The sequence below is a fragment of the Salvelinus alpinus genome, chromosome 1 (assembly GCF_045679555.1).
Source record: "Salvelinus alpinus chromosome 1, SLU_Salpinus.1, whole genome shotgun sequence".
Taxonomy (NCBI): Eukaryota; Metazoa; Chordata; class Actinopteri; order Salmoniformes; family Salmonidae; genus Salvelinus; species Salvelinus alpinus.
The window spans coordinates 100,098,630-100,123,696 of NC_092086.1; the positions used below are offsets into that span (position 1 = coordinate 100,098,630).

At 44.8% G+C, this 25,067-nt stretch overlaps 1 protein-coding gene across 2 annotated transcripts in view; it reads left to right on the top strand.

Moving 5' to 3' along the window:
- LOC139536741 (bone morphogenetic protein receptor type-1B-like) overlaps window positions 1–24,142 on the top strand; it is a 130,496-nt gene extending 106,354 nt beyond the window's left edge. For both annotated transcript variants that reach the window (XM_071337339.1, XM_071337346.1), the window contains exons 5-14: window positions 13,486–13,645; window positions 14,023–14,125; window positions 15,126–15,228; window positions 19,183–19,279; window positions 19,733–19,871; window positions 20,168–20,360; window positions 20,636–20,933; window positions 21,161–21,336; window positions 21,610–21,740; window positions 21,867–24,142. In XM_071337339.1, the coding sequence (XP_071193440.1) occupies window positions 13,486–13,645; window positions 14,023–14,125; window positions 15,126–15,228; window positions 19,183–19,279; window positions 19,733–19,871; window positions 20,168–20,360; window positions 20,636–20,933; window positions 21,161–21,336; window positions 21,610–21,740; window positions 21,867–21,992 (1,526 nt within the window). In that variant the 3' untranslated portion in view covers window positions 21,993–24,142. The remainder of the gene's footprint in view (window positions 1–13,485; window positions 13,646–14,022; window positions 14,126–15,125; window positions 15,229–19,182; window positions 19,280–19,732; window positions 19,872–20,167; window positions 20,361–20,635; window positions 20,934–21,160; window positions 21,337–21,609; window positions 21,741–21,866) is intronic.
- The last annotated feature ends 925 nt before the right edge of the window (window positions 24,143–25,067 follow it).

The following is a 25,067-nucleotide window of genomic DNA, read 5'->3' on the forward strand; positions in this document are numbered from 1 at the left end:
TGTAATACAGTAAGAAGTGTATGTGTGTTTGTCAGTGTGTAATACAGTAAGAAGTGTTGGTGTGTGTGTTTGTCAGTGTGTAGTACAGTAAGAAGTGTTGGTGTGTGTGTTTGTCAGTTTGTAATACAGTAAGAAGTGTTGGTGTGTGTGTTTGTCAGTTTGTAATACAGTAAGAAGTGTTGGTGTGTGTGTTTGTCAGTGTGTAATACAGTAAGAAGTGTTGGTGTGTGTGTTTGTCAGTGTGTAATACAGTAAGAAGTGTTGGTGTGTGTGTTTGTCAGTGTGTAATACAGTAAGAAGTGCTGGTGTGTGTGTTTGTCAGTGTGTAATACAGTAAGAAGTGTTGGTGTGTGTGTTTGTCAGTGTGTAATACAGTAACAAGTGTTGGTGTGTGTGTTTGTCAGTGTGTAATACAGTAAGAAGTGTTGGTGTGTGTGTTTGTCAGTGTGTAATACAGTAAGAAGTGTTGGTGTGTGTGTTTGTCAGTGTGTAATACAGTAAGAAGTGTTGGTGTGTGTGTTTGTCAGTGTGTAATACAGTAAGAAGTGTTGGTGTGTGTGTTTGTCAGTGTGTAATACAGTAAGATGTGTTGGTGTGTGTGTTTGTCAGTTTGTAATACAGTAAGAAGTGTTGGTGTGTGTGTTTGTCATTGTGTAATACAGTAAGATGTGTTGGTGTGTGTGTTTGTCAGTGTGTAATACAGTAAGAAGTGCTGGTGTGTGTGTTTGTCAGTGTGTATGTGTGTAATACAGTAAGAAGTGTTTGTGTGTGTGTTTGTCAGTGTGTATGTGTGTAATACAGTAAGACGTGTTGGTGAGTGTGTTTGTCAGTGTGTATGTGTGTAATACAGTAAGAAGTGTTTGTGTGTGTGTTTGTCAGTGTGTATGTGTGTAATACAGTAAGACGTGTTGGTGTGTGTGTTTGTCAGTGTGTATGTGTGTAATACAGTAAGACGTGTTGGTGTGTGTGTTTGTCAGTGTGTATGTGTGTAATACAGTAAGACGTGTTGGTGTGTGTGTTTGTCAGTGTGTATGTGTGTAATACAGTAAGACGTGTGTGTGTGTTTGTCAGTGTGTATGTGTGTAATACAGTAAGACGTGTTTGTGTGTGTTTGTCAGTGTGTATGTGTGTAATACAGTAAGACGTGTGTGTGTGTTTGTCAGTGTGTATGTGTGTAATACAGTACAACGTGTTTGTGTGTGTGTTTGTCAGTGTGTATGTGTGTAATACAGTAAGAAGTGTGTGTGTGTGTGTTTGTCAGTGTGTATGTGTGTAATACAGTAAGACGTGTTTGTGTGTGTGTTTGTCAGTGTGTATGTGTGTAATACAGTAAGACGTGTTGGTGAGTGTGTTTGTCAGTGTGTATGTGTGTAATACAGTAAGAAGTGTGTGTGTGTTTGTCAGTGTGTATGTGTGTAATACAGTAAGAAGTGTATGTGTGTTTGTCAGTGTGTAATACAGTAAGAAGTGTTGGTGTGTGTGTTTGTCAGTGTGTAGTACAGTAAGAAGTGTTGGTGTGTGTGTTTGTCAGTTTGTAATACAGTAAGAAGTGTTGGTGTGTGTGTTTGTCAGTTTGTAATACAGTAAGAAGTGTTGGTGTGTGTGTTTGTCAGTGTGTAATACAGTAAGAAGTGTTGGTGTGTGTGTTTGTCAGTGTGTAATACAGTAAGAAGTGTTGGTGTGTGTGTTTGTCAGTGTGTAATACAGTAATATGTGTTGGTGTGTGTGTTTGTCAGTTTGTAATACAGTAAGAAGTGTTGGTGTGTGTGTTTGTCATTGTGTAATACAGTAAGATGTGTTGGTGTGTGTGTTTGTCAGTGTGTAATACAGTAAGAAGTGTTGGTGTGTGTGTTTGTCAGTGTGTAATACAGTAAGAAGTGTTGGTGTGTGTGTTTGACAGTGTGTAATACAGTAACAAGTGTTGGTGTGTGTGTTTGTCAGTGTGTAATACAGTAAGATGTGTTGGTGTGTGTGTGTGTTTGTCAGTTTGTAATACAGTAAGAAGTGTTGGTGTGTGTGTTTGTCATTGTGTAATACAGTAAGATGTGTTGGTGTGTGTGTTTGTCAGTGTGTAATACAGTAAGATGTGTTGGTGTGTGTGTTTGTCATTGTGTAATACAGTAAGAAGTGTTGGTATGTGTGTAATACAGTAATAAGTGTTGGTGTGTGTGTTTGTCAGTGTGTAATACAGTAAGAAGTGTTGGTGTGTGTGTTTGTCAGTATGTAATACAGTAATATGTGTTGGTGTGTGTGTTTGTCAGTTTGTAATACAGTAAGAAGTGTTGGTGTGTGTGTTTGTCATTGTGTAATACAGTAAGATGTGTTGGTGTGTGTGTTTGTCAGTGTGTAATACAGTAAGAAGTGCTGGTGTGTGTGTTTGTCAGTGTGTAATACAGTAAGAAGTGTTGGTGTGTGTGTTTGACAGTGTGTAATACAGTAACAAGTGTTGGTGTGTGTGTTTGTCAGTTTGTAATACAGTAAGAAGTGTTGGTGTGTGTGTTTGTCAGTGTGTAATACAGTAAGAAGTGTTGGTGTGTGTGTTTGTCAGTGTGTAATACAGTAAGAAGTGTTGGTGTGTGTGTTTGTCAGTGTGTAATACAGTAAGAAGTGCTGGTGTGTGTGTTTGTCAGTGTGTAATACAGTAAGAAGTGTTGGTGTGTGTGTTTGTCAGTGTGTAATACAGTAACAAGTGTTGGTGTGTGTGTTTGTCAGTGTGTAATACAGTAAGAAGTGTTGGTGTGTGTGTTTGTCAGTGTGTAATACAGTAAGAAGTGTTGGTGTGTGTGTTTGTCAGTGTGTAATACAGTAAGAAGTGTTGGTGTGTGTGTTTGTCAGTGTGTAATACAGTAAGAAGTGTTGGTGTGTGTGTTTGTCAGTGTGTAATACAGTAAGATGTGTTGGTGTGTGTGTTTGTCAGTTTGTAATACAGTAAGAAGTGTTGGTGTGTGTGTTTGTCATTGTGTAATACAGTAAGATGTGTTGGTGTGTGTGTTTGTCAGTGTGTAATACAGTAAGAAGTGCTGGTGTGTGTGTTTGTCAGTGTGTATGTGTGTAATACAGTAAGAAGTGTTTGTGTGTGTGTTTGTCAGTGTGTATGTGTGTAATACAGTAAGACGTGTTGGTGAGTGTGTTTGTCAGTGTGTATGTGTGTAATACAGTAAGAAGTGTTTGTGTGTGTGTTTGTCAGTGTGTATGTGTGTAATACAGTAAGACGTGTTGGTGTGTGTGTTTGTCAGTGTGTATGTGTGTAATACAGTAAGACGTGTTGGTGTGTGTGTTTGTCAGTGTGTATGTGTGTAATACAGTAAGACGTGTTGGTGTGTGTGTTTGTCAGTGTGTATGTGTGTAATACAGTAAGACGTGTGTGTGTGTTTGTCAGTGTGTATGTGTGTAATACAGTAAGACGTGTTTGTGTGTGTTTGTCAGTGTGTATGTGTGTAATACAGTAAGACGTGTGTGTGTGTTTGTCAGTGTGTATGTGTGTAATACAGTACAACGTGTTTGTGTGTGTGTTTGTCAGTGTGTATGTGTGTAATACAGTAAGAAGTGTGTGTGTGTGTGTTTGTCAGTGTGTATGTGTGTAATACAGTAAGACGTGTTTGTGTGTGTGTTTGTCAGTGTGTATGTGTGTAATACAGTAAGACGTGTTGGTGAGTGTGTTTGTCAGTGTGTATGTGTGTAATACAGTAAGAAGTGTGTGTGTGTTTGTCAGTGTGTATGTGTGTAATACAGTAAGAAGTGTATGTGTGTTTGTCAGTGTGTAATACAGTAAGAAGTGTTGGTGTGTGTGTTTGTCAGTGTGTAGTACAGTAAGAAGTGTTGGTGTGTGTGTTTGTCAGTTTGTAATACAGTAAGAAGTGTTGGTGTGTGTGTTTGTCAGTTTGTAATACAGTAAGAAGTGTTGGTGTGTGTGTTTGTCAGTGTGTAATACAGTAAGAAGTGTTGGTGTGTGTGTTTGTCAGTGTGTAATACAGTAAGAAGTGTTGGTTTGTGTGTTTGTCAGTGTGTAATACAGTAATATGTGTTGGTGTGTGTGTTTGTCAGTTTGTAATACAGTAAGAAGTGTTGGTGTGTGTGTTTGTCATTGTGTAATACAGTAAGATGTGTTGGTGTGTGTGTTTGTCAGTGTGTAATACAGTAAGAAGTGCTGGTGTGTGTGTTTGTCAGTGTGTAATACAGTAAGAAGTGTTGGTGTGTGTGTTTGACAGTGTGTAATACAGTAACAAGTGTTGGTGTGTGTGTTTGTCAGTGTGTAATACAGTAAGATGTGTTGGTGTGTGTGTGTGTTTGTCAGTTTGTAATACAGTAAGAAGTGTTGGTGTGTGTGTTTGTCATTGTGTAATACAGTAAGATGTGTTGGTGTGTGTGTTTGTCAGTGTGTAATACAGTAAGATGTGTTGGTGTGTGTGTTTGTCATTGTGTAATACAGTAAGAAGTGTTGGTATGTGTGTAATACAGTAATAAGTGTTGGTGTGTGTGTTTGTCAGTGTGTAATACAGTAAGAAGTGTTGGTGTGTGTGTTTGTCAGTATGTAATACAGTAAGAAGTGTTGGTGTGTGTGTTTGTCAGTGTGTAATACAGTAAGAAGTGTTGGTGTGTGTGTTTGTCAGTGTGTAATACAGTAACAAGTGTTGGTGTGTGTGTTTGTCAGTGTGTAATACAGTAAGAAGTGTTGGTGTGTGTGTTTGTCAGTGTGTAATACAGTAAGAAGTGTTGGTGTGTGTGTTTGTCAGTGTGTAATACAGTAAGATGTGTTGGTGTGTGTGTTTGTCAGTTTGTAATACAGTAAGAAGTGTTGGTGTGTGTGTTTGTCATTGTGTAATACAGTAAGATGTGTTGGTGTGTGTGTTTGTCAGTGTGTAATACAGTAAGAAGTGCTGGTGTGTGTGTTTGTCAGTGTGTAATACAGTAAGAAGTGTTGGTGTGTGTGTTTGACAGTGTGTAATACAGTAACAAGTGTTGGTGTGTGTGTTTGTCAGTGTGTAATACAGTAAGATGTGTTGGTGTGTGTGTGTGTTTGTCAGTTTGTAATACAGTAAGAAGTGTTGGTGTGTGTGTTTGTCATTGTGTAATACAGTAAGATGTGTTGGTGTGTGTGTTTGTCAGTGTGTAATACAGTAAGATGTGTTGGTGTGTGTGTTTGTCATTGTGTAATACAGTAAGAAGTGTTGGTATGTGTGTAATACAGTAATAAGTGTTGGTGTGTGTGTTTGTCAGTGTGTAATACAGTAAGAAGTGTTGGTGTGTGTGTTTGTCAGTATGTAATACAGTAAGAAGTGTTGGTGTGTGTGTTTGTCAGTGTGTAATACAGTAAGAAGTGTTGGTGTGTGTGTTTGTCAGTGTGTAATACAGTAAGAAGTGTTGGTGTGTGTGTTTGTCAGTGTGTAATACAGTAAGAAGTGTTGGTGTGTGTGTTTGACAGTGTGTAATACAGTAAGAAGTGTTGGTGTGTGTGTTTGTCAGTGTGTAATACAGTAAGATGTGTTGGTGTGTGTGTTTGTCAGTTTGTAATACAGTAAGAAGTGCTGGTGTGTGTGTTTGTCATTGTGTAATACAGTAAGAAGTGTTGGTGTGTGTGTTTGTCAGTGTGTATGTGTGTAATACAGTAACAAGTGTTGGTGTGTGTGTTTGTCAGTGTGTAATACAGTAAGATGTGTTGGTGTGTGTGTTTGTCAGTGTGTAATACAGTAAGAAGTGTTGGTGTGTGTGTTTGTCAGTGTGTAATACAGTAAGAAGTGTTGGTGTGTGTGTTTGTCAGTGTGTAATACAGTAAGATGTGTTGGTGTGTGCGTATCTCGTTAGAGGAACAGACTCTGGAATGTGTGGGGGGTGCGGATCAGGTTTCAGGGTGACTTCGGGGAGCGCCCTGTGGCTGACACAACAAAAGTCTGTTTGTTGTGTGGATGTGTGCGTTTGTGCGTGCGTGCGTGCGTGTGAGAGAGAGCGTAGTGTGAGAGAGAGCGAGAGTAGTGTGAGAGAGAGAGAGTAGTGTTAGAGTGGTCTGAGAGAGAGAGTGGTGTGAGAGAGAGAGAGTAGTGTGAGAGTGGTGTGAGAGAGAGAGAGAGTAGTGTGAGAGAGAGTGAGAGTAGTGTGAGAGAGAGAGAGTAGTGTGAGAGTGTGGTGAGAGAGCGAGAGTAGTGTGAGAGAATGCGAGAGTAGTGTGAGAGAGAGAGAGTAGTGTGAGAGAGAGAGTGGTCTGAGAGAGAGAGAGTGGTGTGAGAGTGGTGTGAGAGAGAGAGTGGTGTGAGAGAGAGAGTAGTGTGAGAGAGAGAGAGAGTGGTGTGAGAGGGAGATATGTTTTTATTCAGTCTTTATTACTGGGTCTGCTTGAGACTTTGGGGTTTTGGCTAAACCATTCAGCCTTTGTGAGAAGTGTTCAAGAACGTCTGCAGAGAATAGCTGCAGTATAAGGACTACATTATCAGTATAGAGGGGCAGAGGGAGCTAAATAGAGAAGTTAGTGCTCAGAACACTTGCTGGGGTTCGCTCAGTTGACACATTCTATACTAGAGAGATATAGAAAGAAAACCCCTTTGTTAAAGGAGTGTGTATTAAACAGAATTAATTTAACAGAGATGGAGTCTACCTACCTAGCCCTCCTGCTGTGTTTACACCCCATATACTCTGTAAAAACCTGGCTGACATACAGTAACCACTGGCCAATAAACCTAACAAACTTGCCCTTACACACCCCAGCAGACGCCCCCCAAGCACATTCTCTCTATCTGCCCCAAGGAGGTGACCCAAACTCAACCATGGACCCTTAACAGCCTCTGTTTTGACCTCTAAACCAACCAGAGGCCAAGGGAGTAGGCATGTAGTCCTGTAATATATAGGGTTGAGTCAGTGTGCTCTATACCGGGCCATGGGTCTGCTCAGACAGGGAACCCTGTCTCCCCAAGGGCAGAAAGGCTAGTTAGGGGTCAGGGATTAGGGGTACAGGAGTTGGTGTAGACCCCCTTCTACACCCCCCCCCCCCCCCCCAAAACAGCAGCCCCCAATCACTCAGTGAGTCCATAAGAAGTGGGGAGTAGACTGTACATGGAGAGAGGTACAGTAGTGTGTGATCAAATGGATCTTAGTGAGAGACTAAGCAGCTCTCCCAGCCTGTAGTTTTACTCCATGCCTCTATCCCCGGGGTCTGGGATTTTCCCTGTTTTATGCCAAAGGGGGTTATCTTTCCCTCGCAGGAAAAATGACAACAGGTACTTGGAATGGATGGAACTTTCCTGTAGCCAGCCTGCAGCAGTGGGAAAAAGGAGTCTCTGTCCATTCTGTCTCCCTTGCTCTGCCTTTACGTGAGTTTCTATAAAACAAAAAACAATCTGGACAGAGTCACAGCCCTGATAAACTCATAAAAGGGTACCTTCTTATGCACAACAGATATACACATGAAAAGGAATGTGTGATAGTCAGTGCATCCAAGGCCACAGCCATGGGCCCAGACCCCTCCTCTGACAGGGTGGTGAGATTAGAGTGGACGGAGTGTGCTGCTCTTAAAGGAACACACTGACTGGATGTGTCTGCTCAGCTCTCTTCTGATTCAGCACTCTTGAATCACACACACACACACACACACACACACACACACACACACACACACACACACACACACACACACACACACACACACACACACACACACACACACACACACACACACACACACACACACACACTTACGAACTGTTTTCAATGGTTACAGTTAGTCCTTACAGCATACCGTACCAAGGCTGTACTGTTGCCTATTTACATAATATTACGTCTGTACCAGGGGTTGGAACCGGAATTTCGTTCTGAACAGAACTATTATTTTTTCCATCCCATTCCACTGAATAATGTTCTGAACCGGTAAAAAATGACGGTTTATATAGTTCCTTTCTGTAACTTTTTCAACCTCTGAAATATATATTTTTTTACATTTAGCTCGACACTAAATTACTTCACCACTCAGTGCAGATAGAGTAGCTTGCTATATGGAGCGGGCAAGCTATAGTTGTTTACATGCGTTGGACAGACCAGTATAGGGCGTGAGATCTGACTGACATTTTGTGGGTGGGGAGAGAGCGAGAGAGGGTGGGGGAAGAGGCTTGGCTTGAAGCGCTTGGCATCTTGTTATAACATGCATTATCTGAATTAGGCCCACAAAATTATATTCCTTCTATGAAGGAACTTTGAATGTCTTTGAACATCCGAGAGTTGGCGTAATGTTGGACAAGTGCTAGCTAGCTAACAAGGTTGTGTGTGCAGAGTGGCACTAGATTTCAAATGTAGTGAATAAAATCCTATGTGAAACCTGATAACTATTGTATCCTTATCTATCATTTAAAAAGTTAAAGCATTCTTATCTAATTCAAAATGTGTTCTACTTAATTTCTGAATCACACTTGTAACGTCAGTAGGCTGCAGTAGGGGGAGGGGCAAGTAGCCTGCACACACACACACACACACACACACACACACACACACACACACACACACACACACACACACACACACACACACACACACACACACACACACACACACACACACACACACACACACACACACACACACACACACATTGGCAAAGATTTTAATCTGGCAGGTGGACACTGCAATACGTTTCTGAGTGACACCCTGAGGGTTTTGCATAGGCACTTTGTTAATTTTTCTGTGGGACTGGAAAAAAATGCGGGGGAAAAAAAACGGAACATAAAATAGAGTTATTAACCAGTTCCCATGCTTTTAAAATAACGGTTCTGCTCCAAAACAATGTAGATCACTGTCCTGTTTTTGATTCTGTTCCTCAAACCAGTTCCCTGAACCAGTTCCAAAACCTGGTCTGTACTGACTTTACTGTACTGAAAATGTCTTGTCCAGATTTAAAGTTTTGTTTTTTATTTGGCTGATGAACTGACTGCCATTGACCAGAGCAATGAATTACTATGACTGCCTGGATCAATAATAGATCAATACCGTCTGCCAATAGCATCATGATAAAGAGAGAAAAAGAGGGAAGGAGAGAGAAGGGGAAGAGAGACAGATAATGGAGGGGGACATGACATGACCTAGGGGTTCTCATGGGCCCTCCATCCAGACAATAAACTGATCAATCTCTTCCCATACTGCCCCCGCCTCTCATCTGATTGGCTCTCGGACAACAGGGGCCCATGGTGGCCATTGGTCCAACTGTACTTACTCTATTGAATAGTGGCTGTCTGATACTCAATAGAATTGATTGGGAATTGATTGAGTCTCTGTAGAAATGGTGAAGAATGTTCCTGTCAGGTGTCTACTCAGGATGAGAATTATTATTTTATATGTATTAATTTATTTAACTAGGCAAGTCAGTTAAGAACAAATTCTTATTTACAATGACGGCCAAACCCGGACGATGCTGGGCTAATTGTGCGCCGCCCTATGGGACTCCCAATCACGGCCAGATGTGATGCAGCCTGAATTAGAACCAGGGACTGCAGTGACACCTCTTGCGCTGAGATGCAGTGCATTAGACTGCTGTGCCCCTCGGGAGCCCAATACTGGCACATACATTTCTCATAATCAAAACACAATAGTGGATTTGTGTATAAGCAGCTGAATAACAAACAACTGGTCAGAGAGGTACTGTTAACACTTGCAGGGTCGAGGTAGTAACGAACACAATATTTACCTCAGTGTAAGTGGATACACATATTACTGTTAATGGCTGGCTGGAGTGGGGATGTTGGTTTAGGACCTACAGGGAGACTGTGGTTCAGTAGTTCATGCTCTGGATGACCTAAGCCCACTCCTCCTCCTCATCTTAATAGCATTACCATGGAGCACAAACAGTGACCATTTAAGTCTTGGTCCATCATTGCGCTGGTTTGCAGTAAGTGGAATCATATAGTGCTTATGACAAATAGAGCATGTCTGTTTTCTCTGTATTGTCATCAGTCATGACCACTTTGTGTTTATTATTACTCATATGAGACTCACTCACTCACTCACTCACTCTCTCTCACAGGTAGGATGGTTGGGACTGGGAGAGAGTACTAAAACGTTAAAGCTGCTATATGTTTTATTTTATTAACCTTTACTTTAACAGGGTGTCATATTGAGACCAAGTCTCTTTTTTAAATGAGCCCTGCACATTACAAACACACACATCAATAAAAAACACAATGAAATACTCATTTGCAAAACATGATCATCAAAAACGAACGCAATCTTCACTTAGATCGTTCATGTTTTATATTCCCTATTGTAAATATAAAATGGCAACTTAATAAGGTGGTCTCCAACAACATATTCACACCGTATGAATATTCATAGAACATTATGATTGTTTTGGGTTGTATTCATTCATGTATAGGATATACTGCTCATATTGATAGTGAGGTATAAGTATTAATTTGGGGGCTCTATAACATCGTAAACAAAGGTATAGCTGCAACGTTTCCATTGAGCTGCTCTGCCAAAACGAGTGTGAGATATATGGCCTTGGATATTGAAACGACATGCCACACACTCGTTACAGAACTGCTCTTGAGACCGCCACACACACACGCACGCACGCACGCACGCACACACACACACACGCACACACACACAGAGCACAAGGTATTTCTTGTGAGAGTTGTCCAGTCTTGCTGTGTGTACTAAGTGTAGCCCTAGCAGGGCAGAGCTGTTCCAGTCTCAGGCAGGAACATTGAGGTGAGGCCAGAAAAAGAACAGCAGGGTAGCTTTCACCAGACACTGTCACCGTTTCTGAGGCTACGTTGCTATGGCGACAGTGCTAAGGCATTTAGATTTTTCAAGCCTGTCTGGAAAGAGTGAGTTGAAGAGTGGAGAAAGTGTCACGTTCGGTAGCATTGATTTACTCTAACTTTAATTTACCTTAGTTATGTGTGCACTTAAGTTTTACTGCAAGGTTGGCGCAGCCATTTGAATGACAGTGTCCATATCATTTTGTTTGGTCTGTCCTGGGTCTATGTCTAGTCAGTCCTGGGTCTATGTCTGGTCAGTCCTGGGTCTATGTCTGGTCAGTCCTGGGTCTATGTCTGGTCAGTCCTGGGTCTATGTCTGGTCTGTCCTGGATCTATGTCTGGTCTGTCCTGGGTCTATGTCTGGTCTGTCCTGGGTCTATGTCTGGTCTGTCCTGGGTCTATGTCTGGTCAGTCCTGGGTCTATGTCTGGTCAGTCCTGGGTCTATGTCTGGTCAGTCCTGGGTCTATGTCTGGTCAGTCCTGGGTCTATGTCTGGTCAGTCCTGGGTCTATGTCTGGTCTGTCCTGGATCTATGTCTGGTCTGTCCTGGGTCTATGTCTGGTCTGTCCTGGGTCTATGTCTGGTCTGTCCTGGGTCTATGTCTGGTCAGTCCTGGGTGTATGTCTGGTCTGTCCTGGGTCTATGTCTGGTCAGTCCTGGGTCTATGTCTGGTCTGTCCTGGGTCTATGTCTGGTCTGTCCTGGGTCTATGTCTGGTCTGTCCTGGGTCTATGTCTGGTCAGTCCTGGGTCTATGTCTGGTCTGTCCTGGATCTATGTCTGGTCTGTCCTGGGTCAATGTCTGGTCTGTCCTGGGTCTATGTCTGGTCAGTCCTGGGTCTATGTCTGGTCTGTCCTGGGTCTATGTCTGGTCTGTCCTGGGTCTATGTCTGGTCAGTCCTGGGTCTATGTCTGGTCAGTCCTGGGTCTATGTCTGGTCAGTCCTGGGTCTATGTCTGGTCAGTCTTGGGTCTATGTCTGGTCAGTCCTGGGTCTATGTCTGGTCAGTCCTGGGTCTATGTCTGGTCAGTTCTGGGTCTATGTCTGGTCTGTCCTGGGTTTATGTCTGCTCTGTGCTGGGTCTACAGTACCAGTCAAAAGTTTGGACACACCTACTCATTCAAGGGTTTTTCTTTATTATTACTATTTTCTACATTGTAGAGTTATAGTGAAGACATCAAAACTATGAAATAACACATATGGAATCATGTAGTAACCAAAAAGTGTTAAACAAATATATATTTTATATTTGAGATTCTTCAATGTAGCCACCCTTTGCCTTGATGACAGCTTTGCACACTCTTGGCATTCTCTCAACCAGCTTCATGAGGTAGTCACCTGGAATGCATTTAAATTAACAGGTGTGCCTTGTTAAAAGTTAATTAGGGGAATTTATTTTGTTCCAAATGCATTTGAGTCAATCAGTTGTGTTGTGACAAGGTAGGGGTGGTATACAGAAGATAGCCCTATTTGGTAAAAGACCAAGTCCATATTATGGAAAGAACAGCTCAAATAAGCAAAGCTAAACGACAGTCCATCATTACTTTAAGACATGAAGGTCAGTCAATACGGACAATTTCAAGAACTTTGAAAGTTTCTTCAAGTGCAGTCGCAAAAACCATCAAGCGCTATGATGAAACTGGCTTTCATGAGGACCACCACAGGAAAAGAAGACCCAGAGTTACCTCTGCTGCAAAGGATACGTTCATTAGAGTTACCAGACTCAGAAATTACAGCCTAAATAAATGCTTCACAGAGTTCAAGTAACAGACACATCTCAACATCAACTGTTCAGAGGAGACTGCGTGAATCAGGCCTACATGGTCGAATTGCTGCAAAGAAACCACTACTAAAGGACACCAATAAGAAGAAGAGACTTGCTTAGGCCAAGAAGCACGAGCAATGGACATTAGACTGGTGGAAATCTGTCCTTTGGTCTGATGAGTTGAATTATTTTATATATATATTTTTTTTAAAGCTGCCTTTGTGAGACACGGAGTAGGTGAACGGATGATCTCCGCATGTGTGGTTCACACCGTGAAGCATGGAGGAGGAGGTGTGGGGGTGCTTTGCTGGTGACACTGTCAGTGATTTATTTTGAATTCAATTCACATTTAACCAGCATGGCTACCACAGCATTCTGCAGCGATACGCCATCCCATCTGGTTTGCGCTTAGTGGGACTATAATTTGTTTTTCAACGGGACAATGATCCAACACACCTCCAGGCTGTGTAAAGGCTATTTACCAGAAGGAGAGTGATGGAGTGCTGCCTCATATGACCTGGCCTCCACAATCACCTGATCTCAACCCAATTGAGATGGTTTAGGATGAGTTGAACCGCAGAGTGAAGGAAAAGCATCCAAGAAGTGCTCAGCATATGTGGGAACTCCTTCAAGACTGTTGGAAAAGCATTCCAGGTGAAGCTGGTTGAGAGAATGCCAAGAGTAAAGCTGTCATCAAGGCCAAGGGTGGCTACTTTGAGAAATCTTAAATATATTTTGATTTGTTTAGTACTTTTGGCTACTACATGATTCCATATATGTTATTTCATAGTTTTGAGGTATTCCCTATTATTCTACAATGTAGAAAGGAGTAAAAACAAAGAAAAACCCTTGAATGAGTAGGTGTGTCCAAACTTTTGACTGCTACTGTTTGTCTGGTCTATCATGGGTCTATGTCTGGTCTGTCCTGGCTCTAAGCCTGGTCTGTCCTGGCGCTAAACCTGGTCTGTCCCCTCTCTGTGTCCCTGTAGCCAATGTGTTGGATACCATAGTGCTACTGAGGAACCCTGTAAGAGACAGGTCAGACAGCAGGAAGGAGGAGGGTGGGAGTACAGCCCCGGCTCCAGCACAGAGGATCCTCTGGTGTCACTGTTACCCTCACTGTTCTGAAGACTCCAACAATACCTGCAGGTATGTTACACACACACACACACACACACACACACACACACACACACACACACACACACACACACACACACACACACACACACACACACACACACACACACACACACACACACACACACACACACACACACACACACACACACATACACACACACACACACACACACACATAGTGTTTATTACATTAGATTTAGATTGTTGATATAACCTTCTCAGCACCATGAAATGTGTCATTATAAAATAGCTGAGATAGTAAAATCCTCTCATATTATGTTGAAAGATTGTTGACAATGGATGATGGTGATGCTTGTGGTGGTGATGATCAAGATGTAATGATGAGGCTAGTGGTGGTGGTGATGATCATGGTATCTCTTCAGGACTGATGGTTGTTGCTTCACCATGGTGGAGGAAGAAGAGGGAAGTCTCCCTGTGCTGACCTCTGGATGTCTGGGGCTGGTAGGCTTAGAGTTCCAGTGCAGGGTAAGTATGCTGTGTGTGTGGCGTATATGGCAAAGCCATGAAGTGCAGGCAGTCACTGTAGAAGCACAGGTAAACCAAATGTATAAGCTCGTGTAAGTCGTTATAAACCATCTATGACTCACTACATCTCTCCAAGCAATCTCTTAAAATCAGACCTTATGTACAATCAATCAATCAATCAAGTTTATTTTATATAGCCCTTCGTACATCAGCTAATATCTCGAAGTGCTGTACAGAAACCCAGCCTAAAACCCCAAACAGCAAGCAATGCAGGTGTAGAAGCACGGTGGCTAGGAAAAACTCCCTAGAAAGGCCAAAACCTAGGATGAAACCTAGAGAGGAACCAGGCTATGAGGGGTGGCCAGTCCTCTTCTGGCTGTGCCGGGTGGAGATTATAACAGAACATGGCCAAGATGTTCAAAATGTTCATAAATGACCAGCATGGTCAAATAATAATCAGGAATAAATGTCAGTTGGCTTTTCATAGCCGATCATTAAGAGTTGAAAACAGCAGGTCTGGGACAGGTAGGGGTTCCATAACCGCAGGCAGAACAGTTGAAACTGGAACAGCAGCAAGGCCAGGTGGACTGGGGACAGCAAGGAGTCATCATACCCGGTAGTCCTGACGTATGGTCCTAGGGCTCAGGTCCTCCGAGAGAGAGAAAGAAAGAGAGAAGGAGAGAATTAGAGAGAGCCAAGATGTTCAAAATGTTCATAAATGACCAGCATGGTCAAATAATAATCAGGAATAAATGTCAGTTGGCTTTTCATAGCCGATCATTAAGAGTTGAAAACAGCAGGTCTGGGTAAGGTAGGGGTTCCATAACCGCAGACAGAACAGTTGAAACAATGACAGCAATATGTCATACCAGCCTTGTGTCGAACACAGATTCTTCACCATCAATAAGCAACATTGTAAAAACCCTATAGTCCTTCAAACTGTTGTTTAGTCATTAGGGTTGTGTAGATGTAGCAGTGTGTTTATGGTGTGCCACAACAGGACAACGGAGGTCCCCATCGGAGGAGGGCTGTGGAGTGCTGTACAGACCAGGACTACTGCAATACAGACCTGCATCCTACTTTACCACCACTGACGACCCCTGGTAAGACACACAATTCCACCCAGTCAACACACTGAAACTCTGTCCTCTTGTGCGCGAGTGGCTTTCAGAGTGGGCTCCCTCAGCCTGCACATGGGTGGGATGGGTAGTAACAGTTTAAACTGTTACAAACCACAGTGTAGTGCTGGCTGGAGTGGCGTGTGCTGCTCTGGGGCAGGAGGAGACGGGGGAAGCTGGGGAGAGGCAGAGGGAGGCAGATGAAATGGAGCCAGCAGGCTTGGCTTGTTCTCTCACCCTCTAATGAAAAGGACAGCCTCTCCCCAGGGCCTGCTTGAGTTTCCTGCCCCGCCACGGATGTGAGATATCTGTTCATCTGTCACTCCTCTAGCTACACACCAACAGTCGCGCACACACACAAAGACAAATTGATTTGTCAAATGTGGCAAATTGTAAAATGAGATCATTTCTGTGTGTGTGTCTTTCTTAATGTGTACAGTATGTGTGGGAATGATTTACAGGAGGCTGGCAGAAAGGCTGGCAGAAAGGGCAGCACTGGGCTTCAGGATTTGCCATGGCGATGTCAGTGTGACACCGGATCTGTGAGATTCTGGAAGGGGATGTGATCGACCACACACTGAGAAAGGAGCAGGGGAGATAGGAACAAGAGAAGAGGGGAGCAGGGGAGATAGGAACAAGAGAAGAGGGGAGCAGGGGAGATAGGAACAAGAGAAGAGGGGAGCAGGGGAGATAGGAACAAGAGAAGAGGGGAGGTGGAGGAGATAGGAACAAGAGAAGAGGGGAGCAGGGGAGATAGGAACAAGAGAAGAGGGGAGCAGGGGAGATAGGAACAAGAGAAGAGGGGAGCAGGGGAGATAGGAACAAGAGAAGAGGGGAGCAGGGGAGATAGGAACAAGAGAAGAGGGGAGCAGGGGAGATAGGAACAAGAGAAGAGGGGAGGTGGAGGAGATAGGAACAAGAGAAGAGGGGAGGTGGAGGAGATAGGAACAAGAGAAGAGGGGAGGTGGGAGAGATAGGAACAAGAGAAGAGGGGAGGTGGGGGAGATAGGAACAAGAGAAGAGGGGAGGTGGAGGAGATAGGAACAAGAGAAGAGGGGAGGTGGGGGAGATAGGAACAAGAGAAGAGGGGAGGTGGGGGAGATAGGAACAAGAGAAGAGGGGAGGTGGAGGAGATAGGAACAAGAGAAGAGGGGAGCAGGGGAGATAGGAACAAGAGAAGAGGGGAGGTGGGGGAGATAGGAACAAGAGAAGAGGGGAGGTGGGGGAGATAGGAACAAGAGAAGAGGGGAGGTGGGGGAGATAGGAACAAGAGAAGAGGGGAGGTGGGGGAGATAGGAACAAGAGAAGAGGGGAGGTGGGGGAGATGGGAACAAGAGAAGAGGGGAGCAGGGGGAGATAGGAACAAGAGAAGAGGGGAGGTGGGGGAGATAGGAACAAGAGAAGAGGGGAGGTGGGGGAGATAGGAACAAGAGAAGAGGGGAGCAGGGGGAGATAGGAACAAGAGAAGAGGGAAGGTGGAGGAGATAGGAACAAGAGAAGAGGGGAGCAGGGGGAGATAGGAACAAGAGAAGAGGGGAGGTGGAGGAGATAGGAACAAGAGAAGAGGGGAGCAGGGGGAGATAGGAACAAGAGAAGAGGGGAGGTGGGGGAGATAGGAACAAGAGAAGAGGGGAGCAGGGGGAGATAGGAACAAGAGAAGAGGGGAGCAGGGGGAGATAGGAACAAGAGAAGAGGGGAGCAGGGGGAGATAGGAACAAGAGAAGAGGGGAGCAGGGGGAGATAGGAACAAGAGAAGAGGGGAGCAGGGGGAGATAGGAACAAGAGAAGAGGGGAGCAGGGGAGATAGGAACAAGAGAAGAGGGGAGCAGGGGAGATAGGAACAAGAGAAGAGGGGAGCAGGGGAGATAGGAACAAGAGAAGAGGGGAGGTGGAGGAGATAGGAACAAGAGAAGAGGGGAGGTGGAGGAGATAGGAACAAGAGAAGAGGGGAGCAGGGGGAGATAGGAACAAGAGAAGAGGGGAGGTGGGGGAGATAGGAACAAGAGAAGAGGGGAGGTGGGGGAGATAGGAACAAGAGAAGAGGGGAGCAGGGGGAGATAGGAACAAGAGAAGAGGGGAGGTGGGGGAGATAGGAACAAGAGAAGAGAGGAGCAGGGGGAGATAGGAACAAGAGAAGAGGGGAGGTGGGGGAGATAGGAACAAGAGAAGAGGGGAGGTGGGGGAGATAGGAACAAGAGAAGAGCGGAGGTGGGGGAGATAGGAACAAGAGAAGAGGGGAGGTGGGGGAGATAGGAACAAGAGAAGAGGGGAGCAGGGGGAGATAGGAACAAGAGAAGAGGGGAGGTGGGGGAGATAGGAACAAGAGAAGAGGGGAGGTGGGGGAGATAGGAACAAGAGAAGAGGGGAGGTGGGGGAGATAGGAACAATAGAAGAGGGGAGGTGGGGGAGATAGGAACAAGAGAAGAGGGGAGGTGGGTGAGATAGGAACAAGAGAAGAGGGGAGGTGGGGGAGATAGGAACAAGAGAAGAGGGGAGGTGGGGGAGAGAGGAACAAGAGAAGAGGGGGGGTGGGGGAGATAGGAACAAGAGAAGAGGGGAGCAGGGGAGATAGGAACAAGAGAAGAGGGGAGGTGGGGGAGATAGGAACAAGAGAAGAGGGGAGGTGGGGGAGATAGGAACAAGAGAAGAGGGGAGTTGGGGGAGATAGGAACAAGAGAAGAGGGGAGGTGAGGGAGATAGGAACAAGAGAAGAGGGGAGCAGGGGGAGATAGGAACAAGAGAAGAGGGGAGGTGGGGGAGATAGGAACAAGAGAAGAGGGGAGGTGGGGGAGATAGGAACAAGAGAAGAGGGGAGGTAGGGGAGATAGGAACAAGAGAAGAGGGGAGGTGGGGGAGATAGGAACAAGAGAAGAGGGGAGGTGGGGGAGATAGGAACAAGAGAAGAGGGGAGGTGGGGGAGATAGGAACAAGAGAAGAGGGGAGGTGGGGGAGATAGGAACAAGAGAATAGGGGAGCAGGGGGCGATGGGAACAAGAGAAGAGGGGAGCAGGGGGAGATAGGAACAAGAGAAGAGGGGAGCAGGGGAGATAGGAACAATAGAAGAGGGGAGGTGGGGGAGATAGGAACAAGAGAAGAGGGGAGCAGGGAGAGATAGGAACAAGAGAAGAGGGGAGCAGGGGGAGATAGGAACAAGAGAAGAGGGGAGGTGGGGGAGATAGGAACAAGAGAAGAGGGGAGGTGGGGGAGATAGGAACAAGAGAAGAGGGGAGCAGGGGGAGATAGGAACAAGAGAAGAGGGGAGCAGGGGAGATAGGAACAATAGAAGAGGGGAGGTGGGGGAGATAGGAACAAGAGAAGAGGGGAGCAGGGGAGATAGGAACAAGAGAAGAGAGGAGCAGGGGAGTTAGGAACAATAGAAGAGGGGAGGTGGGGGAGATAGGAACAAGAGAAGAGGGGAGCAGGGGAGATAGGAATAAGAGAAGAGGGGAGGTGGGGGAGATAGGAACAAGAGAAGAGGGGAGCAGGGGGAGATAGGAACAATAGAAGAGGGGAGCAGGGGAGATAGGAACAAGAGAAGAGGGGAGCAGGGGAGATAGGAACAAGAGAAGAGGGGAGCAGGGGAGATAGGAACAAGAGAAGAGGGGAGCAGGGGAAGATAGGAACAAGAGAAGAGGGGAGCAGGGGAGATAGGAACAAGAGAAGGGGGGAGCAGGGGGAGATATGAACAAGAGAAGAGGGGAGCAGGGGAGATAGGAACAAGAGAAGAGGGGAGCAGGGGGAGATAGGAAAAAAAGAAGAGCGGATGTGGGCGTTGGAGAGTGCAAAGGAAGATCTCTGAGATTTAGCAATATTTGGAAGTTAACTGTTATGAACACATTAATGGAGAACTGGTGCTGTTGAGGTGACCCCGTGTTAGGTTTAGGTCTGTGGAGCAGACTAACTGCTCTTTCTCTCTCGCTTTCTCTCGCTCTCCTGTAGATTACGTGGACAGCAGTATCCACCCCATTGCTCTCTTCATCTCTGTCACAGTGTGCTGCATCATCCTGGTACTCATCATCATCTTCTGTTACTTCAGGTGAGAGAAAACACATGGACTTTGACTCTGAGGAGACATTTACTCCTGAGGTGCTGACTTGCTGCACCCTCGACAACAACTGTGATTATTATTATTTGACCATGCTGGTCATTTATGAACATTTGAACATCTTGGCCATGTTCTGTTATAATCTCCACCCGGCACAGCCAGAAGAGGACTGGCCACCCCTCATAGCCTTGTTCCTTTCTAGGTTTCTTCCTAGGTTTTGGCCTTTCTAGGGAGTTTTTCCAGGCCACCGTGCTTCTACACCTGCATTGCTTGCTGTTTGGGTTTTAGGCTGGGTTTCTGTACAGCACTTTGAGATATCAGCTGATGTACGAAGGGCTATATAAATACATTTGATTTGATTTGATTGGTAACATAGACCAATGTAATACTTTTAGCAGAATTGTAGCTTTGTATTACTGACGACTTTACCACTGTGTCTTCCAGGTATAAGCGTCAGGAGTCGCGACCTCGCTACAGTATTGGTCTGGAGCAGGATGAGACTTATATCCCTCCTGGAGAATCTCTGAAGGACCTGATAGAACAGTCCCAGAGCTCTGGATCAGGATCAGGACTCCCCCTGCTGGTGAGACCTGAACCTCATCACACACACATTAGCAACCAGGTTCCACGTTTTATTAGTTGTATGTACAGGATACACATGGTATACACAAATGTCCAACAAAATGCTTACTTGCAATGGAGAATCAGTCCAGCAATACAGTGTTGTAGAAAGACCTTCCTCTCTCAATGTGCTAGTTATGTTGAATTAGATGTAGAAATTGTGATAATGACGTACAATGATATAGCATATGAAGATGTTGATGATTACAGTGTTGATGACGATGATATTGATGACGGTGTGTGTTTTTCTGTGCTCAGGTGCAGCGCACCATAGCCAAGCAGATTCAGATGGTGAAGCAGATAGGTAAGGGCCGCTACGGAGAGGTGTGGATGGGTCGCTGGAGAGGAGAGAGAGTAGCTGTCAAAGTGTTCTTCACCACAGAGGAGGCCAGCTGGTTCAGAGAGACAGAGATCTACCAAACTGTCCTCATGAGACACGAGAACATACTGGGTAAGGAGAGAGGGAGAGATTGAGTGTGTGTGTGTGTGTGCGAGTGTATTGTGTGTGTGTGTGTGTGTGTGTGTGTGTGTGTGTGTGTGTGTGTGTGTGTGTGTGTGTGTGTGTGTGTGTGCGTGCGTGCGTGCGTGCGTGCGTGCGTGCGTGCGTGCGTGCGTGCGTGCGTGCGTGCGTGCGTGCGTGCGTGTGTGCACCATTGCATGCATGTGTCTCTGTAGGTGTGTGTCTTTCTATCTCCTCAAAGATCTCCCCGTCTTCTCCCTACCCAGGCTTCATAGCAGCGGACATAAAGGGAACAGGCTCGTGGACCCAGCTCTACCTGATCACAGACTACCATGAGAGTGGATCTCTGTACGACTACCTCAAGTCCACCACCCTGGACATCAAGGCCATGCTGCGGCTGGCCTACTCCTCAGTGTCAGGCCTCTGTCACCTCCACACAGAGATCTTTGGCACCCAGGGCAAGCCAGCCATCGCCCACAGAGACCTGAAGAGCAAGAACATCCTGGTGAAGAAGAATGGAGCCTGCTGCATCGCTGACCTGGGCCTGGCCGTCAAATTCATCAGGTAGGACAGGAAGGGACATGTGCCATGCATCAGATCATGAGTGTAGAGATAACAAAACATCCTTATAGAGCAGAATAGTTCTACTCCGTTATCTTTGTATACTTTCCCCTGGTAAAAAACATCAGGATCAGTCCAAACTATGGAATCAGGCCAGCAATACACGTTTATACAAAGACAGTGTTGCTTTAAAAATGCAACCTTTCTCCCCCTACTCCTCCCTCTCTCAGTGACACCAACGAGGTGGACATCCCTCCCAACACCAGGGTGGGCACTAAGCGCTACATGCCCCCAGAGGTCCTGGACGAGAGTCTGAACCGGAACCACTTCCAGTCCTACATCATGGCCGACATGTACAGCTTCGGCCTCATCCTCTGGGAGATCGCCCGGCGCTGCGTCTCTGGAGGTCGGGCACGGCCCACAATGCTCTGCTTTACAATGTTTAATATAATTTTCATATGTAAAGTGAGCTGATGTGAACTTTGACCTTATGGGCATTCAGACATTTGCCAAAATGCTGGACCGATTTGTATAGGTTCTTATTCAATGTTTTTCTTTTTTATACTGTTCAGTTATTTTACCTTCTTCCAGTCTGTGTATTATCTTACCTCAATCTCAGCTGTGATGATGCAGTATGTAGAGATCCAACATCTCTCTCCATGTGACTTGTGTCCTATAGGCATCGTAGAGGAGTACCAGCTGCCCTACCATGACCTGGTGTCCTCTGACCCCTCCTACGAGGACATGAGGGAGGTTGTGTGCATCAAGAGACAGAGGCCCTCATTCGCCAACCGCTGGAACAGTGATGAGGTGAGGAAACAGCCTCTTTGTGATTGTGTTGTATACTTGAGACTAGTATATTCTTACATAGGTTACTGTGTGTGATGAGTATACAGTATATGTTGATTTCTGACCTCAGTGTGTTTATGTGTTTAGTGTCTCAGACAGATGGGGAAGCTGATGACGGAGTGCTGGGCCCACAACCCAGCCTCTCGCCTCACAGCTCTGAGAGTGAAGAAGACCCTGGCCAAAATGTCTGAGACTCAGGATATCAAACTGTGACATGCTGCTACTGCCACATAGAGACACTCAACACCTAGAGACATGTCCATGGCCTAGTGCCACTCTGCCAGGACCACAGGAGGAGGGCAAGGCGCGTGGGAGAGAGATGGTCAGGGTCTGCTCTCTTTTTGCCCATGCCACTGCCACCTCTGGGATAGAGAGTGTCCCAGTGGGCAGGGTCTGGTCTGGTGTTGCTTTCTGTGAAAGCTGATTGGCGCTCTAAATGAGGAGGGAACACAAGGACAGACAGTGCCCTATGCAGGAGAGGAGGAGTCACTCTCTCCCTCACAGTAGAGGGTTAGGAGGGTGGGGGTCCTGCTCTGTCCATCTAAAGCCATATAACAGTGTTTGTTTTTGTGGTAACACTTTATTTTAACTAGCCACCATCAATCCCCTTCAAACCAATGTCAGAATGTTCATGAAACTTTGACATGTTTACAACATTTATGTAGGGTTATGAGGCGAGTTCAAATAAAGTGTTGCCGTTGTTGCCCATTGTGCTATTTATTAGTCTTTTTTTACAACTGTAGAGAAATCTCTACATACTGTTGGAAGTGAAGTATATATCTCTTGCAGCATTACTGCTTTAGAAACCCAGGCATTTGTTTCTTCTATTCACACAGGAAAACAAACAGCTTCAATATTGACCTACATGTGGGCCATTTGACTATCCAAGGGAGCCATTCTTAGTCCCCTGAAATGTCTATGTACTGTATCAACAACTAACTATAGGAGAAAGTGATAGCTGATGGTTAATAAGCTTGGGAGTGATGTTACTCAGGCTAGCTGATGGTTAATAAGCTTGGCAGTGATGTTACTCAGGCTAGCTGATGGTTAATAAGCTTGGGAGTGATGTTACTCAGGCTAGCTGATGGTTAATAAGCTTGGCAGTGATGTTACTCAGGCTAGCTGATGGTTAATAAGCTTGGCAGTGATGTTACTCAGGCTAGCTGATGGTTAATAAGCTTGGCAGTGATGTTACTCAGGCTAGCTGATGGTTAATAAGCTTGGGAGTGATGTTACTCAGGCTAGCTGATGGTTAATAAGCTTGGGAGTGATGTTACTCAGGCTAGCTGATGGTTAATAAGCTTGGCAGTGATGTTACTCAGGCTAGCTGATGGTTAATAAGCTTGGGAGTGATGTTACTCAGGCTAGCTGATGGTTAAAAAGCTTGGGAGTGATGTTACTCAGGCTAGCTGATGGTTAATAAGCTTGGGAGTGATGTTACTCAGGCTAGCTGATGGTTAATAAGCTTGGGAGTGATGTTACTCAGGCTAGCTGATGGTTAATAAGCTTGGGAGTGATGTTACTCAGGCTAGCTGATGGTTAATAAGCTTGGGAGTGATGTTACTCAGGCTAGCTGATGGTTAATAAGCTTGGCAGTGATGTTACTCAGGCTAGCTGATGGTTAATAAGCTTGGGAGTGATGTTACTCAGGCTAGCTGATGGTTAAAAAGCTTGGGAGTGATGTTACTCAGGCTAGCTGATGGTTAATAAGCTTGGGAGTGATGTTACTCAGGCTAGCTGATGGTTAAAAAGCTTGGGAGTGATGTTACTCAGGCTAGCTGATGGTTAATAAGCTTGGGAGTGATGTTACTCAGGCTAGCTGATGGTTAATAAGCTTGGCAGTGATGTTACTCAGGCTAGCTGATGGTTAATAAGCTTGGCAGTGATGTTACTCAGGCTAGCTGATGGTTAATAAGCTTGGGAGTGATGTTACTCAGGCTAGCTGATGGTTAATAAGCTTGGCAGTGATGTTACTCAGGCTAGCTGATGGTTAATAAGCTTGGCAGTGATGTTACTCAGGCTAGCTGAGTCATGCCAATAAGATGGTCTCCCCCATGGGTTGTCTTGTTACTGTAATATGAAGAAAAAGAATCTCCCCTCACGGTATTGAATTGTTAATAATATTGAAATGTATTGATACTGATGGACTTAATCATGTTAAATGTAAGTTTTGGTTGTTTGCCTTTGGCTTGTGTACAGAATAACTCCCTGACCATCCACTCCACCACTATGGCTTGTGTACAGAATAACTCCCTGACCATCCACTCCACCACTATGGCGTGTGCCTTATTTAATCTGTACATATGTGTATAAGAGAGTGTGTGGACCAGGAGAACATTCCCTAATAAAATGATGTCAACGTCCATATCGTCTCCTTTTTAGAGGAATTAGATGATTTCTCTCACACACGCACACACACAAAGCAAACAGCAGAAATAGGAAAATCAAGGAAATCCCACACCTTGGGTCAAAGGGAGCTGGGGTTAGGGTTATGGTAGAGCAGGGTTTCCCAAACTCGGACCCCAAAGGGTGCACTACACAGCTGATTCAAATATCAACTAATCATCAAGCTTTGATTATTAGAATCAGCTGTGTAGTTAGGGGGAAAAACGAAACACGCACCTCTTGGGGTCCCGAGGACCGAGTGTTGGAAACACTGGTAGAGTTAGTGTTAGGGTTGAACCAAGATGTGGAAAAGGAGAGTCGGACTCTGCATTCAGTGTTGCATATAAATATAATTTATTATTAGTTTTAAAAATTATTTCTTACACTTTGTACAGGAACTTGACAGAGGAAATGCAAGCATTTGCAAGTAACATGAGTCAGACCAAGAATTAGCTACGTTCTCACTATACAATATTACCCATGAAGCCTCAGGAGAACGATGGAATGCAACAGCTAGCACTTTTCAGTACCTACATTTTGTTTATAAAGAATGCAAAGTTTGCATAGACGGCTTTAGAAAAATTCCCAACTGTCAAGACAAAATTATTTGAACCAAAACTAATCAAATGACTGTCGTCAGTACTGCTGCTGTAAAGGAATGTTTTGTTGACAGTTATCTTCAATTATTTTACACATACACCAATGCTATCATACAATCCTTATACTGAATTTCCCATTTCAAATATAAATAAATAGATAATGCATAACATTTTCCATGATTTCACCTTTTTCTATTCCCCCCGCTCAACGTCAACAGCAACAGTCAGTAACTTGGCGCGAAACAATCAAATGACAGCTATTTTGACCTGATGAAAGAGAACGCTAGCGTGGAATTGTACATAA